General features: G+C 44.5%; 1 protein-coding gene across 2 annotated transcripts in view; it reads right to left on the reverse strand.

Moving 5' to 3' along the window:
• Positions 1–7,304: 7,304 nt before the first annotated feature.
• Positions 7,305–21,247, reverse strand: part of LOC115161922 (casein kinase I) — a 59,253-nt gene continuing 45,310 nt past the window's right edge. The window contains exon 9 of one of the 2 annotated variants that reach the window (XM_029713176.1): positions 7,305–7,883. In XM_029713176.1, the coding sequence (XP_029569036.1) occupies positions 7,833–7,883 (51 nt within the window). In that variant the 3' untranslated portion in view covers positions 7,305–7,832. Of the gene's footprint in view, positions 7,884–17,773; positions 17,855–21,247 lie in introns of those variants that run through there. The other variant, XM_029714001.1, reaches the window with a different exon arrangement.

Genomic DNA, 21,247 nt, shown 5'->3' on the forward strand with positions numbered 1-21,247 from the left:
CACAATCACAATGTTCCGTGCTGAGGTCATTTCCTGTGTATGTTGCTTGTTGACATTATGTTGATTCAGGTTGGGTTCAATTGTCAGTTGAGCAATTTCATTTCTGTTTAAACTTCCTAAAGAATGCAAACAGATTAGTCATTTTATTAATTGCACAACTACTGATAACACACTCCACAAATATGTCCTTTGTAAAATATTGTTCTCTAGTTTCAAACCGCTCTCACGACCTCAAAACAGACGTCTCTAGGGTGTATTAGTGTTTCTATGCTGTGGTACTATGACATGTATCACTAAGGTCTATAGTCCTAACCTCTCTATGATCTACGTGTGGCTCAGTTGGTAGAGCATGGCGTTTGCCATGTGGGTTCGATTCCCACGGGGGACCAGTACAGAAAAATAAAAAAAATGTATGAAATGTATGCATTCACTACTGTAAGTCGCTCTGGATAAGAGCGTCTGCTAAATGACTTAAATGTAAAATGTGTTCAAAGTGTGTGTACTGTTTGTCAATGTCTTTGAAGACTAACAATATACTTCCTGTATTAAATGCATTGATGTACTTACACAGGCCTGTATTATATGTGAACTTCTGGGTGAACCTGGGGTTTACTCATCAGGAACCAATTGGAAACAAACAGGTCAAAACAGGGAGGTCACCTTCATGAACTTGTCCAATAAGAAAGTCTTGTTTTGACTAGCTTCATTCTGCACTGATCTGTAAGCGGTTGAGCTATGGAAGTAAATTGTTCATAAACATCAACCATAATTATTTCTACCACCTATCCTATAGTTTCAGATCTGTGTGTAGATGAAGCAGAGGAGGCGTCTTTAGACTATTGGGACGCAGCCATGTGGGCTTAATGCTTGCTATGACCTCACCTGGCCTCACCTGTGTGAAGATTATGTTTGCAAAATTCCAGGAACTTTCAATAAAATTCCCTGTTTTCCCAGAAATCCTGGTTGGAGGATTCTGAATTTCCAGTTTATTCCCTCTAGATTAAAAAAAATCCTCCAACCCAGATTTCGGGAAATCCAAGGAATTCATTGAAAATGTTGCAACCCTAGTTAAGATGGCGTACTGTATGGCTGTCGTCGTGCGAGCTCGAACCAAACTTTGCTATTCTGTGATTCTTTTGGCATTTCTCTTTAAAACAAATAGTATCTACTATCATGATCTTATGATCGACAATAACTTCTGAACATCATATCAACAGTTACTAACCTCAATTCTGGCTTCAACCAGAGACTCATCTGCCCTGTTTAATTCCCACCCAATTGTCAAGCTACCCCAGAGGAAACGGCAGCATTACAGAGCCAGGAGAGGGGGGGGTCCTGGCGAGATTAAGGCGAAGGGAAAACCAGTCATCTCTTCATTCTATTGTTTAGACCAGTCACTTGATAATAAAATGCATGACCTCCAATCACGGAATTCAACGGGACTCTCATAACTGCTGTCTTTTCTGCTTTTCTCAAACATGACTTTTGGACAAGATCCCCCACATGGCTATCTATCCAACTTGATAGATTTCTCCATTCACCAAGCAGACAGGACATCGGATTCAGGAAAATCGATAAGGGGAGGGGTATGCCTCTTCATCAACAGCAAATGGTGTGTTGACTATAGCGCAGTGGAAATCTCTACCCGAAGTTCATCCGTGTTGGAATACCTGATGGTTAAATGCCGACCCTTCCACCATTTGAGTAACAGCCAGCAAGATGAACACAGAGGAGCGAGAAAGAGAGACGAATGATGTGGTGCGCATACTGGATCTGCACATACAGTATGTGCCGTAGTACGCACTTTCCGGGGACCACTTTTGGCTCGTGAGCGCTACTTTCAGAACTACTGGCTAAAAAGTATACAAAAGTACTGGGGAATCTCTTTAAGACAGGTAATGCCCAACTTCAATCAACATGTCTCCTTCACCACTAGAGTCGATACAGTCCTAGACCACTGTTACTCTAACCACAAGCAAGCATACAAGGCCCTCCCTTGTCCCCCCTTCGGCAAATCAGATCATGACTCTATACTACTGCTTCCTGTCTACAAGCAGAAGCTCAAACAGGAAGTACCCGTGACGTGTCCCGTTGAGAAATTGTCCTTCGTATCGGAGGCAATGGGTTATCACTACTTTTTGGTATTCATTTAAGGTTAAGGTTAGGCAAAAGGTTAGCAGTGTGGTTAAGCAGTTAGGTTAAAAATCACTTTTTAAGAAGATAAATTGTAGAAATAGGCAGGGTTTATGACTTTGTGGCTGTGGTAACTAGTGACTAACGAGACTGTGTTACAAGACTGCTTCGCTAGCGCTGACTGGACTGGCCTCAGTCACCGGCTTCATTAGGAAATGCATCGCCGACGTTGTCCCCACAGTGAAGGTTCGCTGCGTCCCCCAATCAAAAGCCCAGGATTAACACAGAGGTTGGTGCTAAACTAAAGGACAGGGCTACAACACACAGAGCTATCGCAGCCAACCCAGAGGCTACGGCTGAGTCCCGCTACGACCTCCTCAGAGCCATCCAACAAGCTGGACTCATATTACACAGGCTCCGCATGTGGCAGGGCTCTCAGTCCATTACAGATTCTAAAAGGAAGATCTAGCCGTGGTCTGCCCAACGATGCCCCTCTACCAGACCAACTCAATGAATTTTATGCTTCACGCTACGACCAAAAATAACACAGAGCCATGCATGAGGGCCCCCGCTGACACGAGACTCGGCGATCTCGCTCTCTGATGCCGACATGATTAATATAGACTTGTTTAACTGTCCTGTTACAGCAGTGGGTAGATGGGAAAGGGGCATGTTGTCCCACAGCGCCACTTAGTGGGGGACTACAGTGGTACAGATTGTCCATACTATGTTCACGCCAACTTCTGTTCAGCTTGAAGTCTACACTAGCGTCTGACAACGCTACAAAACAGAGTCTGACAACGCTACAAAACAGAGTCTGACAACGCTACAAAACAGAGTCTGACAACGCTACAAAACAGAGTCTGACAACGCTACAAAACAGAGTCTAACAACGCTACAAAACAGAGTCTAACAACGCTACAAAACAGAGTCTAACAACGCTACAAAACAGAGTCTGACTGCTGAAGCCACATGCTCATCAATGAAAACTGTAGTGACACAAGTGTACAAGGACTTATTCATTTATTTACACAATTTTAAAATACACAAATACAGTGGCATTACAAATGATGAGCAAAACTGACGACAAGACTTCCCATGACTCAGTGAGTGATGCATTGTGGGAACCAACGCAAGGTTCCGGAGTCCGTCCCCACGTAGAAATGCAAACACAAAACAAGAAGGAAATAAACAGAGAAAGAGGGAAAGACATGACATACCCAGATAGAAACAAGAGATCCCACGTAAAGAACTGTACTTAACACAAGTGTACCTTTATCGTCATTACCCACAATCCCACACTGAAGAGAATGAGGTGGGAGTTTCTTTTTTTCAGCCGGTCGGTTTGAGGGTTTAAAACTAACTTACCCAAAACTACAATGGAGTAAAGCATTCAACCCCCCCCCCCATACACTACCTTCATCATCATCATCATCATCATACTACACACACAGTGGCTAATACAGAGCTGGAGGTAGAACTTAACCCTAACCACAGATCCAGAATCAGGTTATCCAACTAACTCCTAACCTTAACCATTAGGAGGAAAACAATACATCTGATCCTGGAACTGCTACCAGCTCCTAATGCAGACATGATATTTCACCGTGAGTACTAGGTACATCCTATATACATGACAACAGAAGACAGACCCACCACTAAACTAGTCTGGTCCCAGATCTGGTTGTACTCTCTTGCCAACTCCTTGTCACTCATTATAATGCATTGAGGGATAAAGTTGACAAGACAGCACAAACTGATCTAGGAACAGGCTACCACTAAACCCCCTTTAACCCAGACTACAGAAAAGGCCCACAGCACCCTGAGGCCATACTACACTGAATGATATGATCAGTGGGTTGGCCCTCTTCCTGAACTAACCAATAGGACAACCAGAAGAGAGAGAACCGTAGCATTGGTCGATAGTCTACTGTACATCCACCAAACCCGACTTTGCCCTCTGGCACCAAACCCGACTTTGCCCTCTGGCACCAAACCCGACTTTGCCCTCTGGCACCAAACCCGACTTTGCCCTCTGGCACCAAACCCGACTTTGCCCTCTGGCACCAAACCCAACTTTGCCCTCTGGCACCAAACCCAACTTTGCCCTCTGGCACCAAACCCAACTTTGCCCTCTGGCACCAAACCCGACTTTGCCCTCTGGCACCAAACCCGACTTTGCCCTCTGGCACCAAACCCGACTTTGCCCTCTGGCACCAAACCCGACTTTGCCCTCTGGCACCAAACCCGACTTTGCCCTCTGGCAATTATCAGATCACTTTTTATTAGAAACGTAGTTTCATTACGTTAAAAAACATTTTCAAATATTGATTGATAAAAATCAAAAAGTTATAGATTGTGGTGGATTGAAAGCATAGGTTGAAATAGGTGTTTTAAAGCAGACCCCCCCCCCCCAACACACATTTAACTGACCAACAAGTTCAACAACAAACAAAATAACTGCTACATGAAAGTGTTTCACAGCTGTCAGCCCCAGAACAGCACCAGCAGAAGGTGGATGCTGAAGAGAGACGAGGTGATGGAGAAACAGACCCCCCGCCCATCCCAATGGACAAACAACCAGTCCTTATTTAAAACTGTCACACACACAGTCAGCTTAAGAACAGTAGAGGGTTTGCTTTCTCACAGTCCCCTTTAAAAACAACAGAGAAGGCCACGTCTCAAACAGTAACCTATTCCCTATTCAGCCCACAAGCATTTAGCTACACCTACATCGGCTAAACACGTGTATATGTGACCAATACAATGGGATTTGAACCACCCTCGACCAGAGCCCATAGGGAGTAGGGTGGTGTTTGGGACGCGTCTTCCCTCTGGAAATTGTTACGTTTCTACAAACCCGCTGTCCAGTTGGAGAATAGTACTCTCTTTCTAGGCATTGCATTGTGGGGATTAAGAGAGTCTTTGAGGACACAAAATGGAACCCAGGCCATCTCCTGCTGCACAAACATACCTCTCATATGACCTTCAGAATAGCAATTAGGGGTTATTCATTCAATATTACCTCCATCATCTCTCTTTAAAACGGAAAACACACACCACTTTTCACTTAGACAATTTCTGATTGTGTGATTTCTGATTCAGTGTAGTCAGAACAGAACACACCAGTCAGTGTAGTCAGAACAGAACACACAGTCAGTGTAGTCAGAACAGAACACACCAGTCAGTGTAGTCAGAACAGAACACACCAGTCAGTGTAGTCAGAACAGAACACACCAGTCAGTGTAGTCAGAACAGAACACACAGTCAGTGTAGTCAGAACAGAACACACAGTCAGTGTAGTCAGAACAGAACACACCAGTCAGTGTAGTCAGAACAGAACACACCAGTCAGTGTAGTCAGAACAGAACACACAGTCAGTGTAGTCAGAACAGAACACACAGTCAGTGTAGTCAGAACAGAACACACCAGTCAGTGTAGTCAGAACAGAACACACAGTCAGTGTAGTCAGAACAGAACACACCAGTCAGTGTAGTCAGAACAGAACACACAGTCAGTGTAGTCAGAACAGAACACACCAGTCAGTGTAGTCAGAACAGAACACACCAGTCAGTGTAGTCAGAACAGAACACACAGTCAGTGTAGTCAGAACAGAACACACAGTCAGTGTAGTCAGAACAGAACACACCCAGTCCGTGTAGTCAGAACAGAACACACCAGTCCAGTGTAGTCAGAACAGAACACACCAGTCAGTGTAGTCAGAACAGAACACACCAGTCAGTGTAGTCAGAACAGAACACACCAGTCAGTGTAGTCAGAACAGAACACACCAGTCAGTGTAGTCAGAACAGAACACACAGTCAGTGTAGTCAGAACAGAACACACCAGTCAGTGTAGTCAGAACAGAACACACCAGTCAGTGTAGTCAGAACAGAACACACCAGTCAGTGTAGTCAGAACAGAACACACCAGTCAGTGTAGTCAGAACAGAACACACAGTCAGTGTAGTCAGAACAGAACACACAGTCAGTGTAGTCAGAACAGAACACACAGTCAGTGTAGTCAGAACAGAACACACCAGTCAGTGTAGTCAGAACAGAACACACAGTCAGTGTAGTCAGAACAGAACACACCAGTCAGTGTAGTCAGAACAGAACACACAGTCAGTGTAGTCAGAACAGAACACACCAGTCAGTGTAGTCAGAACAGAACACACCAGTCAGTGTAGTCAGAACAGAACACACCAGTCAGTGTAGTCAGAACAGAACACACCAGTCAGTGTAGTCAGAACAGAACACACAGTCAGTGTAGTCAGAACAGAACACACAGTCAGTGTAGTCAGAACAGAACACACCAGTCAGTGTAGTCAGAACAGAACACACAGTCAGTGTAGTCAGAACAGAACACACCAGTCAGTGTAGTCAGAACAGAACACACCAGTCAGTGTAGTCAGAACAGAACACACCAGTCAGTGTAGTCAGAACAGAACACACCAGTCAGTGTAGTCAGAACAGAACACACCAGTCAGTGTAGTCAGAACAGAACACACAGTCAGTGTAGTCAGAACAGAACACACCAGTCAGTGTAGTCAGAACAGAACACTACCAGTACAAACAGCTTTTAATCAACTTCACCTAAAACACAAACAGAGGAAAAGTCAACTAGTAAATCAAGTAAAAGACAACAGGGAGGGAAAGAGAAAGAAGCTGATGGCCTGATGGCTTTATCAGTACAGCAGCAGCTCTGGAGGATACCTGGCTGGGAGGAGCATCTGCTTCAGCTGATGGACTGATGGAGGATACCTGGCTGGGAGGAGCATCTGCTTCAGCTGATGGAGTGATGGAGGAGGAGAGAGGGAGATAAGTGATGGAGGAGGAGAGAGGGAGAGAAGTGATGGAGGAGGTGAGGAGAGAAGTGATGGAGGAGGTGAGAAGTGATGGAGGAGGTGAGAAGTGATGGAGGAGGAGAGGAGAGAAGTGATGGAGGAGGTGAGGAGCGAAGTGATGATGGAGGAGAGGAGCGAAGTGATGGAGGAGGAGAGGAGCAATGGAGGGTGAGGCCATGTAAGGGGTGTTAAGCAGGTCTGTGTGCCCCATGTCAGTGTCCTCGCTGGGGTTCACGACAGCAGAGGGGTGGGGGGGGGCAGTGACTGTTCTGGGTGTGCCAGGGGCAACAAAATCCCTCCTTCCCCTCTCTCTCGTTTCTCCTCCTCCTCCATCACGTCTCATCTCCTCCGTGTCCAAAGCCAGACGTCCTCTGACAGAAAGTGATCAAGAGCACGGCTGAACGCTCTCCGAGTCGTGTGTGTGTGTGTGTGTGTGTGTGTGTCGTCCACCATGTTACAACAGCATGAGCTTGTTACTTAGCAGAGATCAGTTGATGTCAAAGAGGCAGAGCATCAGTCTGTGTTTTGATTGGCTGGTTGGATGGATGGAGTTAATAGCGGATGTAGAGGTCCTTGTCCTGCCTTTTGATTGGTTGATTCTGTAAGAGTCCTCCAGGTATTGAAGTGTGTGTTGGTGTGTGTGTTGGGAGGTGGTATGGTTTAACCCTCCAGGTATTGGTGTGTGTGTTGGGAGGTGGTATGGTTTAACCCTCCAGGTATTGGTGTGTGTGTTGGGAGGTGGTATGGTTTAACCCTCCAGGTATTGAAGTGTGTGTTGGTGTGTGGTATGGTTAGGGTCGTGCATGGTTTAACCCTCCAGGGTGATGATGGTGGTGATGGGGGACAGAGGGACTCATCGAGGGGCTGCTGACTGGAGACCACTGGGGGTGACACGAGAGAGAGCCTGGAGAGGAGAGAGAGAGAAGGGGGGACAGAGAGGGCAGAGGGAGAGTAGTTAGTACAGTAGCCATAGATACAACAGTGATATTACACATTAGAAAAGGGAACTTGGAGGGATTTAAGAGGTTGAACACAACACAAGGAGGGAAGGAGGGACAGCCCTCAAATATTACAGTCTATAGTCTCCAAACATCCAGGTTATAGAGCCAGACCGACAGACAGCACCAACAGGGATCAATAACATCCACATTACCAGACAGCACCACTCATTGTCTCACCACTGTGCTGGCTAAGTACGCAAATGATGAGGACATTCATATTTTATAGACTGGAATATTAATGAGATGGAGCTCATTATTTGGCAAGGTGTAACATTCCAGAATGTTCAGATAGAAATTCTCTGTAGTCTGATATGAGCGGCAGCCTGTTTGTACTATAACGGCAACTCCTTGTCACACCTTGTAATGGTGGCTTGACAATGGAGCTGGCAAGAGCACAAACTGACCTGGGACCAGGCTATAGAAGGAGACGACAGATCTGGGACCAGGCTATAGAAGGAGAAAACAGATCTGGGACCAGGCTATAGAAGGAGAAAACAGACCTGGGACCAGGCTATAGAAGGAGAAAACAGAACTGGGACCAGGCTATAGAAGGAGACAACAGATCTGGGACCAGGCTATAGAAGGAGAAAACAGACCTGGGACCAGGCTATAGAAGGAGACAACAGATCTGGGACCAGGCTATAGAAGGAGAAAACAGAACTGGGACCAGGCTATAGAAGGAGACAACAGACCTGGGACCAGGCTATAGAAGGAGACGACAGACCTGGGACCAGGCTATAGAAGGAGACGACAGACCTGGGACCAGGCTATAGAAGGAGACGACAGACCTGGGACCAGGCTGTAGAGGGAGACGACAGACCTGGGACCAGGCTATAGAAGGAGACGACAGACCTGGGACCAGGCTATAGAAGGAGACGACAGATCTGGGACCAGGCTATAGAAGGAGACGACAGATCTGGGACCAGGCTATAGAAGGAGACGACAGATCTGGGACCAGGCTATAGAAGGAGACGACAGATCTGGGACCAGGCTATAGAAGGAGACGACAGATCTGGGACCAGGCTATAGAAGGAGACGACAGATCTGGGACCAGGCTATAGAAGGAGACGACAGATCTGGGACCAGGCTATAGAAGGAGACGACAGATCTGGGACCAGGCTATAGAAGGAGACGACAGATCTGGGACCAGGCTATAGAAGGAGACGACAGATCTGGGACCAGGCTATAGAAGGAGACGACAGATCTGGGACCAGGCTATAGAAGGAGACGACAGACCTGGGACCAGGCTATAGAAGGAGACGACAGATCTGGGACCAGGCTATAGAAGGAGAAAACAGATCTGGGACCAGGCTATAGAAGGAGACGACAGATCTGGGACCAGGCTATAGAAGGAGACAACAGATCTGGGACCAGGCTAGGTTTTCAGTAATGTAGAACAGTGATCCATGTCAGTTCTATACATCACGTTTCCAACAGAATAAGCTACATTTCACTACACAAATCAAATGTTATTGGTCACATACACATGTTTAGCAGATGTTATTGCAGGTGTAGTGAAATGGTGCAGTAATATCTAAGAAATAATATCTAATAATTTCACAACAATTGACACAAATCTAAGTAACAGAATGGAATTATAAAGAATATATAAATATTTGGACGAGCAATGTCAAAGCGGCATAAACTAAGATACAGTAGAATAAAATACAGTATGTACATATGAGATGGGTAAAGCAGTATGTAAACATTATTAGAGTGACTAGTGTTCCATTATTAGAGTGGCCAGTGATTCCATGTCTATGTATATGGGGCAGCAGCCTCTAATGTGCAGGGTTACATAACCAGGTGGAAGCTGGCTAGTGATGGCTATTTACCAGTCTGATGACCTTGAGATAAAATGCCCTACAGCAGCTCCTAACAAATATTTTAACCAAATTCTTATTTACAATGACTGCTTACACTGGCAAAATCCAGACAACGCTGGGCCAATTGTGCGCCGCCCTATGGGTCTCCCAATCACAGCCAGTTACGATACAGCCTGGAATCGAACCAGAGTGTCTGTAGTGAGGCCTCAAGCACAGAGAAGCAGTGCCTTAGACCTCTGCGCCATTCGGGAGACCACTAGGACAGACGTGAGTCTATCTCCTAAGCAGCAATAACATCTGTTAAATATGTGTACAGTCGTGGCCAAAAGTTTTGAGAATGACACAAATATTAATTTCCACAAAGTTTGCTGCTTCAGTATCTTTAGATATTTTTGTCAGATGTTACTATGGAATACTGAAGTATAATTACAAGCATTTCATAAGTGTCAAAGGCTTTTATTGACAATTACATGAAGTTGATGCAAAGAGTCAATATTTGCAGTGTTGACCCTTCTTTTTCAAGACCTCTGCAATCCGCCCTGGCATGCTGTCAATTAACTTCTGGGCCACATCCTGACTGATGGCAGCCCATTCTTGCATAATCAATGCTTGGAGCTTGTCAGAATTTGTGGGTTTTTGTTTGTCCACCCGCCTCTTGAGGATTGACCACAAGTTCTCAATTGGATTAAGGTCTGGGGGGGTTCCTGGCCATGGACCCAAAATATCGATGTTTTGTTCCCCGAGCCACTTAGTTATCACTTTTGCCTTATGGCAAGGTGCTCCATCATGCTGGAAAAGGCATTGTTCGTCACCAAACTGTTCCTGGATAGTTGGGAGAAGTTGCTCTCGGAGGATGTGTTGGTACCATTCTTTATTCATGGCTGTGTTCTTAGGCAAAATTGTGAGTGAGCCCACTCCCTTGGCTGAGAAGCAACCCCACACATGAATGGTCTCAGGGTGCTTTACTGTTGGCGTGACACAGGACTGATGGTAGCGCTCACATTGTCTTCTCCGGACAAGCTTTTTTCCAGATGTCCCAAACAATCGGAAAGGGGATTCATCAGAGAAAATGACTTTACCCCAGTCCTCAGCAGTCCAATCCCTGTACCTTTTGCAGAATATCAGTCTGTCCCTGATGATTTTCCTGGAGAGAAGTGGCTTCTTTGCTGCCCTTCTTGACACCAGGCCATCCTCCAAAAGTCTTCGCCTCACTGTGCGTGCAGATGCACTCACACCTGCCTGCTGCCATTCCTGAGCAAGCTCTGTACTGGTGGTGCCCCGATCCCGCAACTGAATCAACTTTAGGAGACTGTCCTGGCGCTTGCTGGACTTTCTTGGGCACCCTGAAGCCTTCTTCACAACAATTGAACCGCTCTCCTTGAAGTTCTTGATGATCCGATAAATGGTTGATTTAGGTGCAATCTTACTGGCAGCAATATCCTTGCCTGTGATGCCCTTTTTGTGCAAAGCAATGATGATGGCATGTGTTTCCTTGCAGGTAACCATGGTTGACAGAGGAAGAACAATGATTCCAAGCACCACCCTCCTTTTGAAGCTTCCAGTCTGTTATTCAAACTCAATCAGCATGACAGAGTGATCACCAGCCTTGTCCTCGTCAACACTCACACCTGTATTAACGAGAGAATCACTGACATGATGTCAGCTGGTCCTTTTGTGGCAGGGCTGAAATGCAATGGAAATGTTTTTGGGGGGATTCAGTTCATTTGCATGGCAAAGAGGGACTTTGAAATTAATTGCAATTCATCACTCTTCATAACATTCTGGAGTATATGCAAATTGCCATCATACAAACTGAGGCAGCAGACTTTGTGAAAATGAATATGTGTGTCATTCTCAAAACTTTTGGCCACGACTGTATGTGTCCAATAACATCTGCTAAATATGTGTATGGACCAATAACATCTGCTAAATATGTGTGTGAGTCCAATAACATCTGCTAAATATGTGTATGGACCAATAACATCTGTTTAATATGTGTATGGACCAATAACATCTGCTAAATATGTGTATGGACCAATAACATCTGCTAAATACGTGTACAATAACATCTGCTAAATATGTGTATTAGTCCAATAACATCTGCTAAATATGTGTATGAACCAATAACATTGCTAAATGTGTGTATGAGTCCAATAACATCTGCTAAATGTGTGTATGAACCAATAACATCTGCTAAATATGTGTATGGACCAATAACATCTGCTAAATATGTGTATGGACCAATAACATCTGCTAAATGTGTGTATTTGACCAATAACATGTGATTTGATAAGCAACAGGATTGTGGAGAGGACTGGGGCTGGGCTGTAATGTGGCCTCCCTCCACTAGAGGGCGAGAACGGGCCATGAGTGACAGAGACGGAACAAAAGAACAGAACAGACACTTCTATCACGTACATCATGGTCTTTCTAGAAGCTGATTGAAGGATGTATTAATGTGACTAGAGGACAGTGATTATGCCTCTAGACAGGAAGAGAGTCGAACTGAACATCCAGTGGGGTGGCAGGTAGTCTAGTGGTTAGAGCAGGTAGCCTAGTGGTTAGAGCATTGGGCCAATAACCGAAAGGTTGCTAGATCGAATCCCCGAGCTGACAAAGTAAAGATCTGTCGTTCTGCCCCTGAACAAGGTAGTTAACACGCTGTTCCTAGGCCATCATTGAAAATAAGAATTTGTTCTTAAATGACTTGCCTAGTTTAATAAAGGTTAAATCCTTATTATATATATATATATTTTTAAATAACAGTATATATATTAACAGTCTAATAGTAATATAACAGTATATATATTAACAGTCTAATAGTAATATAACAGTATATATATATTAAGTCTAATAGTAATATAACAGTATATATATTAACAGTATAATAGTAATATAACAGTATATATATTAACAGTCTAATAGTAATATAACAGTATATATATTAACAGTCTAATAGTAATATAACAGTATATATATTAACAGTCTAATAGTAATATAACAGTATATATATTAACAGTCTAATAGTAATATAACAATATACACTGCTCAAAAAAATAAAGGGAACACTTAAACAACACAATGTAACTCCAAGTCAATCACACTTCTGTGAAATCAAACTGTCCACTTAGGAAGCAACACTGATTGACAATAAATTGCACATGCTGTTGTGCAAATGGAATAGACAACAGGTGGAAATTATAGGCAATAAGCAAGACACCCCCAATAAAGGAGTGGTTCTGCAGGTGGGGACCACAGACCACTTCTCAGTTCCTATGCTTCCTGGCTGATGTTTTGGTCACTTTGAATGCTGGCGGTGCTTTCACTCTAGTGGTAGCATGAGACGGAGTCTACAACCCACACAAGTGGCTCAGGTAGTGCAGCTCATCCAGGATGGCACATCAATGCGAGCTGTGGCAAGAAGGTTTGCTGTGTCTGTCAGCGTAGTGTCCAGAGCATGGAGGCGCTACCAGGAGACAGGCCAGTACATCAGGAGACGTGGAGGAGGCCGTAGGAGGGCAACAACCCAGCAGCAGGACCGCTACCTCCGCCTTTGTGCAAGGAGGAGCAGGAGGAACACTGCCAGAGCCCTGCAAAATGACCTCCAGCAGGCCACAAATGTGCATGTGTCTGCTCAAACGGTCAGAAACAGACTCCATGAGGGTGGTATGAGGGCCCGACGTTCACAGGTGGGGGTTGTGCTTACAGCCCAACGCCGTGCAGGACGTTTGGCATTTGCCAGAGAACACCAAGATTGGCAAATTTGCCACTGGCGCCCTGTGCTCTTCACAGATGAAAGCAGGTTCACACTGAGCACGGGACAGACGTGACAGAGTCTGGAGACGCCGTGGAGAACGTTCTGCTACCTGCAACATCCTCCAGCATGACCGGTTTGGCGGTGGGTCAGTCATGGTGTGGGGTGGAATTTCTTTGGGGGGGCCGCACAGCCCTCCATGTGCTCGCCAGAGGTAGCCTGACTGCCATTAGGTACCGAGATGAGATCCTCAGACCCCTTGTGAGACCATATGCTGGTGCGGTTGGCCCTGGGTTCCTCCTAATGCAAGACAATGCTAGACCTCATGTGGCTGGAGTGTGTCAGCAGTTCCTGCAAGAGGAAGGCATTGATGCTATGGACTGGCCCGCCCGTTCCCCAGACCTGAATCCAATTGAGCACATCTGGGACATCATGTCTTGCTCCATCCACCAACGCCACGTTGCACCACAGTCTGTCCAGGAGTTGGCGGATGCTTTAGTCCAGGTCTGGGAGGAGATCCCTCAGGAGACCATCCGCCACCTCATCAGGAGCATGCCCAGGCGTTGTAGGGAGGTCATACAGGCACGTGGAGGCCACACACACTACTGAGCCTCATTTTGACTTGTTTTAAGGACATTACATCAAAGTTGGATCAGCCTGTAGTGTGGTTTTCCACTTTAATTTTAAGTGTGACTCCAAATCCAGACCTCCATGGGTTGATAAATTGGATTTCCATAGATTATTTTTGTGTGATTTTGTTGTCAGCACATTCAACTATGTAAAGAAAAAAGTATTTAATAAGATTATTTCTTTCATTCAGATCTAGGATGTGTTGTTTAAGTGTTCCCTTTATTTTTTTGAGCAGTATATATATTAACAGTCTAATAGTAATATATCAGTATATATATATATTAACAGTCTAATAGTAATATAACGGTATATATATTAACAGTCTAATAGTAATATAACAGTATATATATTAACAGTCTAATAGTAATATAACAGTATATATTAACAGTATAATAGTGTAACAGGTGAATGCCAGCCAATGCTTAGGGCAGTGGTTCTTAACCTGGGTTCGATCGAACCCCAGGGGTTCGGTGAGTCAGTCTCAGGGGTTCGGCGGAGGTCAAGACACACACCCGACTCATATGATTCGTGATGACATGCCCCGCTTGGCCATCATTGGCTGCAGGTGATCACGCAACATCGCTTGGCCTATCTGTGCTGCAGGGAATTTGGCGCGCTCAGTAGTCGAATTGTGACTGTCGTGATGGTACGTCGTGTGATTTCTTTCTTAATATTTTAATCCCTTCATACTAACTATGTTGAGCAAAAAAAGAAAGTGGTCGGACGAATATGTACAATATGGATTCACATGTATAACGGAACGTGATGAGAGTCAGCGTCCTAACCGCATGATTTGCAATGCCAAGTTGAGCAATTCTAGTCTAGCACCGGCAAAACTAAGAGAACACTTCCTTAAGCTGCATGGAGATGGACAATACAAGAACACAACACTCGCTGAATTCAAGGTGAAGAGAGCCATTTTTCCAATTAAGAAGGGTTCGGTGAATGCGCATATGAAACTGGTGGGGGTCAGTACCTCCAACAAGGTTAAGAACCACTGATCTAGGGTGTTCGCTCTATTCAGTCCATTCAATAAGGAGGGTAGGTTGCAGCCAGGACACTGGAGTATTACAATATTACAACAATATATATAGTATTACAACAATACTTTCTCTATTTCCTCAACTGAAACACACACGTTTAGTTTGAGAACAACAAACTGAAAGGAGAGTTTGGATGAGGGTGTTTGGATGCAGCAGGTGGATTATAGTTAATGAATTATTTCTGTATAAATGCAGTCAGGCATCTGGCAGGTGCTGTTTACATACAGAAATCCAAACCATCTCAGAGAATTTACAGAAAACGTCAAAGTGGAAGAAAAATTCTAACTTGTATTTTCTTTTTATTACCGGTAAATGGAAAACAACACACATATGTTAATTAGATAAGTATTCAACCTCCTGAGTCAACACATGTTACAATCACCTTTGGCAGTGACCTGGGACGTGGCTATAGAGACAGTTGGGAGTCTTTCTGGGTAAGTCTCTAAGAGTTTCGCACACCTGGATTGTGTAAATATTGTAAAATCCAGTTGTGCACATTATTCTTTCTAAAAGTCTTCAAGCTCTGTCAAGTTGGTTGTTGATCATTGCTAGACAGCTAATTTCAAGTCTTTCCATAGATTCTCAAGCTAATTTAAGTCAAAACTACTAGGCCACTCAGGAACATTCATTGTCTTATTGGTAAGCAACTCCAGTGTATATTTGGCCTTGTGTTATTGTCCTGCTGAAAGGTGAATTATTCTCCCAGTGTCTGGTGGAAAGCAGACTGATCCAGGTTTTCCTCTAGGATTTCGCCGGTGCTTAGCTCTATTCTGTTTCTTTTTATCCTTAACTCCCCAGTCCTTGCCGATGACGAGCATACCCATAACATGATGCAGCCACCACTATGCTTGAAAATATGAAGAGCGGTACTCAGAGATGTGTTGGACTGGATTTGCCCCAAACATAAGGCTTTGTATTCAGGATAAAACATGTAGTGTGTATAAATCAGTGATAAAATCTCAAATGTAATCCATTTTAAATTCAGGATGTAATAAAATATGAATCAAGTCAAGGGGTGTGAATACCTTCTGAAGGCACTGTGTATGGACCATGGGAAGAATATGGTCCACCTAGTATATGAGATGTGTCTCAATCTGTCCACTACAGAGGGTGAATGGAAGAGCTTAAACCAAACATTACCTAACAGAGGGTATTGTTTGGGTCAGTGAAGGTCTACCTTAAAACTTATGTTATATAGCCCATATCCTACAGCCTTGTAAGGTCATGAGGTGAACCAGACCTAGTTAAGTAGGGCTGTGGTCAAGTACAGGGGTTATGAACTATTTTACAAGGGCATGAGGGTTCAGAGACGGTTAGAATCCTTGTTCAAGAGAACTGGAATTCCTATTAATTGGGGAATGCAGAATGTGGAACTGAATATGTGGATAGAACTCCACCTCTCCTTTATTACATCACCAATAGTTCCAGAATGGAATGTTTCTGACCCTCCAGAACCGGAGTTTCCAGAGTGGAGCTAGCCTTATGGGGTGTATCTACTATAGCATACTCTGGATCTCTGAGTGTAAAATACCTTTTCACCTGTCTGATTCTTTCAGGTTCAGTTCAGATGAAGGAGAGGAGACATGGGGATCAAGCCACTTTAGACCTGAGTCATACTATATATAGACTTGGTTATAGACTATTGAGATGTGACCTGTTTCTATAGGAGGGTTTAGGGGGGTTGGGGTGAGGTTGGGAGCTGACAGTCTAAAGAAGGTACGGTAACAGTGTGGCTATCAAGACGTAGCCTAACCCATAGATATTTCTATGGGGGGGTGAAATAGTCTTTAGACTATCAAGACGTAGCCTAACCCATAGATATTTCTATGGGGGGGTGAAATAGTCTTTAGACTATCAAGACGTAGCCTAACCCATAGATATTTCTATGGGGGGGTGAAATAGTCTTTAGACTATCAAGACGTAGCCTAAAGGCGTCATCATGCTTCCGTTCATCTGGAGCATAGCTGAACTCGGCTAGGTGAACCGGACGAGTGTGCTCGCATACTCGTCCGGTTACTTCCCGACCACTACCCCTATAGGCCCTGGTCAAAAGTTTGCTTGAAAAACGAGAAAAAAGCGGCAATAGTACTGTTTGTCCATCTTGAGACGCTGTAGCCAGAATTAATTTGACATAACTCCAGAAATCTGTCATAAATTGAAGTTTTTGCCAAGGAGTTCTTGGTCGCGTAACTTCACATCTAAGTTCGGTGGAGTATTTCTCAATGAAAGAATGTGTGTGAAAAAAAACCGAGTCCTCTCTCATTGAATGACAACAAACACTTCATTGAAGAATCCCTAGTGTTGACCAGAAGCCCGCGGACGCCTTAAGCCTATAGATATCTCTAAAGGGAGGGGGATTAGTGTGAGGTTGAAGGGACACCTACACCCACACTCTTACCTAACATGACTGTATCCAAAATGGCACCCTTTCCCCAATATTATAGTGCACTACTTCCCGACCACTACCCCTATAGGCCCTGGTCAAAAGTAGTGCACGACATAGTGAATAGGGTGCCATTTGGGATACCAGTGGTGACTCACCGGGAGCAGCCAGCCAGCCGTTCACACCAGGACGTGATGAGCTGCTACTTTCTCAGATGATGATCGAAGGAAATGCTATTCTGAGTTGGTGAGAGGAGGGGGGGGGGGGCGGTGAGGGGGAGACAACACTACAACTGGCTAATAGCACATTACTAGAGGTGTGTTCCAAATGGGATCCTATTCCACATACAGCGCACTCAGAAAGTATTCAGACACCTTCCCCTTTTTACACATTTTGTTACGTTACAGTCTTATTCTAAAATGGATTAAATGAAATGTTTTCCTCAATCAATCTACCCCATAATGACAAAGACAAAGCAAGTTTTTAGAAACAAAACAAAAAACAGAAATACCTTATTTACATAAGTACTCAGACTTGAAATTGAGCTCAGGTGCATCCTGTTTCCATTGATCATCCTTGAGATGTTTCTACAACTTCAATTGATTGGACATGATTTGGAAAGGCACACACCTGTCTATATAAGGTCCCACAGTTGACAGTGCACAGATCAACAAAGTACTGAGTAAAGGGTCTGAATACTTATGAAAATTGCGATGTCATTACGGGGTATTGCGATGTCATTACGGGGTGTCGCGATGTCATTACGGGGTGTCGCGATGTCATTACGGGGTGTCGCGATGTCATTACGGGGTGTCGCGATGTCATTACGGGGTGTCGCGATGTCATTACGGGGTGTCGCGATGTCATTACGGGGTGTTGCGATGTCATTACGGGGTGTCGCGTGTAGATTAATGAAGAAAAAAAAACTATTTAATCCATTTCATAATAAGGCTGTAACGTAACAAAATTTGGAAAAAGTCAAGGGGTCTGAATACTGTCCTAATGCACAGTATCGTACAATACTTTTAACCAGCGCCCTAGTAGTGCACCATAGAGGGATTAGGGTTCCATTTGAGAAGCGACCAAAAAAAATAGATGCTCTGAAGAAGCCAAGATGTGTGACTGTTAGGAGAACACAGTTAGAGGCTGAACAATGCTGTTGTGGTGGAGCAACTTGTTAGGAGGGAAAACAGGACTAGAATTGTCTGACAACACATTACTAAAAGATACTATAAAGAAGCCAAGATGTCTAAATGTTTCTAAAATGTGAAGAGAAGTGTAGTAGGGTATTTTATCAGTATTAGATCGAGGTTGAAAAGTGCTGGAGTGGTTTCTGCACCAAACTTATATAGAGAGACTTTATGTTCATCTCCATTAAATACACTATATACACACACAAAAGTATGTGGACACCCCTTCAAATTAGTGGATTGGTCTATTTCAGCCACACCGGTTGCTGACAGGTGTATAAAATCGAGCAAACAGCCATGCAATCTCCATAGACAAACATTGGCAGTTGAATGGGCCTTACTGAAGAGCTCAGTGATTTTCAACATGGCACCGTCATAGGATGCCACCTTTCCAACAAGTCAGTTCGTTGAATTTCTGCTCTGCTAGAGCTGCCCCGGTCAACTGTAAGTGCTATTATGGTAAAGTGGAAAGGTCTAGGAGCAACAACGGCTCAGCAGCAAAGTGTTAGACCACACAAGCTAACAGAACAGGACCGCTGAGTGCTGAAACGCACAAAAATCATCTGTCCTCAGTTGCAACACTCACTACAGAGTTCCAAACTGCCTCTGGAAGCAACATCAGCACAATAATTGTTTGTCGGGAGCTTCATGAGATGGGTTTCCATGGCCGAGCAGCCGCACACAAGCCTAAGATCACCATGCACAGTACCAAGCGTCAGCTGGAGTGGTGTAAGGTTTGCAGCCATTGGACTCTGGGGCAGTGGAAACACGTTCTCTGGAGTGATGAATCACGATTCACCATTTGGCAGTTCGACGAATGAATCTGGGTTTGGCGGATACCAGGAGAATGCTACCTGCCCCAATGCATAGTGCCAACTGTAAAGTTTGGTGGAGGAGGAATAATGGTCTGGGGCTGTTTTTCATGGTTCGGGCCCTTTAGTTCCAGTGAAGGGAAATCTTAACACTACAGCATACAATTACACTCTACAGTCGTGGCCAAATGTTTTGAGAATGACACAAATATTAATTTTCACAAAGTCTGCTGCCTCAGTGTCTTTAGATATTTTTGTCAGATGTTACTGTGGAATACTGAAGTATAATTACAAGCATTTCATAAGTGTCAAAGGCTTTTATTGACAATTACATGATGTTGATGCAAAGAGTCAATATTTGCAGTGTAGACCCTTCTTTTTCAAGACCTCTGCAATCCGCCCTGGCATGCTGTCAATTAACTTCTGGGCCACATCCTGACTGATGGCAGCCCATTCTTGCATAATCAATGCTTGGAGTTTGTCAGAATTTGTGGGTTTTTGTTCGTCCACCCACTTCTTGAGGATTGACCACAAGTTCTCAATGGGATTAAGGTCTGGGGAGTTTCCTGGCCATGGACCCAAAATATCGATGTTTTGTTCCCCGAGCCACTTAGTTATCACTTTTGCCTTATGGCAAGGTGCTCCATCATGCTGGAAAAGGCATTGTTCGTCACCAAACTGTTCCTGGATGGTTGGGAGAAGTTGCTCTCAGAGGATGTGTTGGTACCATTCTTTATTCATGGCTGTGTTCTTAGGCAAAATTGTGAGTGAGCCCACTCCCTTGGCTGAGAAGCAACCCCACACATGAATGGTCTCAGGATGCTTTACTGTTGGCATGACACAGGACTGATGGTAGCGCTCATCTTGTCTTCTCCGGACAAGCTTTTGTCCGGATGTCCCAAACAATCGGAAAGGGGATTCATCAGAGAAAATGACTTTACCCCAGTCCTCAGCAGTCCAATCCCTGTACCTTTCGCAGAATATCAGTCTGTCCCTGATGTTTTTCCTGGAGAGAAGTGGCTTCTTTGCTGCCCTTCTTGACACCAGGTCATCCTCCAAAAGTCTTCACCTCACTGTGCGTGCAGATGCACTCACACCTGCCTGTTGCCATTCCTGAGCAAGCTCTGTACTGGTGGTGCCCCGATCCCGCAGCTGAATCAACTTTAGGAGACGGTCCTGGTGCTTGCTGGACTTTCTTGGGCACCCTGAAGCCTTGTTCACAACAATTGAACCGCTCTCCTTGAAGTTCTTGATGATCCGATAAATGGTTGATTTAGGTGCAATCTTACTGGCAGCAATATCCTTGCCTGTGAAGCACCTTTTGTGCAAAGCAATGATGACGGCACATGTTTCCTTGCAGGTAACCATGGATGACAGAGGAAGAACAATGATTCCAAGCACCACCCTCCTTTTGAAGCTTCCAGTCTGTTATTCAAACTCAATCAGCATGACAGAGTGATCACCAGCCTTGTCCTCGTCAACACTCACACCTGTGTTAACGAGAGAATCACTGACATGATGTCAGCTGGTCCTTTTGTGGCAGGGCTGAAATGCAGTGGAAATGTTGTTTGGGGATTCAGGTTTATTTGCATGGCAAAGAGGGACTTTGCAATTAATTGCAATTCATCG

Source organism: Salmo trutta, chromosome 1 (genome assembly GCF_901001165.1).
Source record: "Salmo trutta chromosome 1, fSalTru1.1, whole genome shotgun sequence".
In the NCBI taxonomy this organism is placed as follows: Eukaryota; Metazoa; Chordata; class Actinopteri; order Salmoniformes; family Salmonidae; genus Salmo; species Salmo trutta.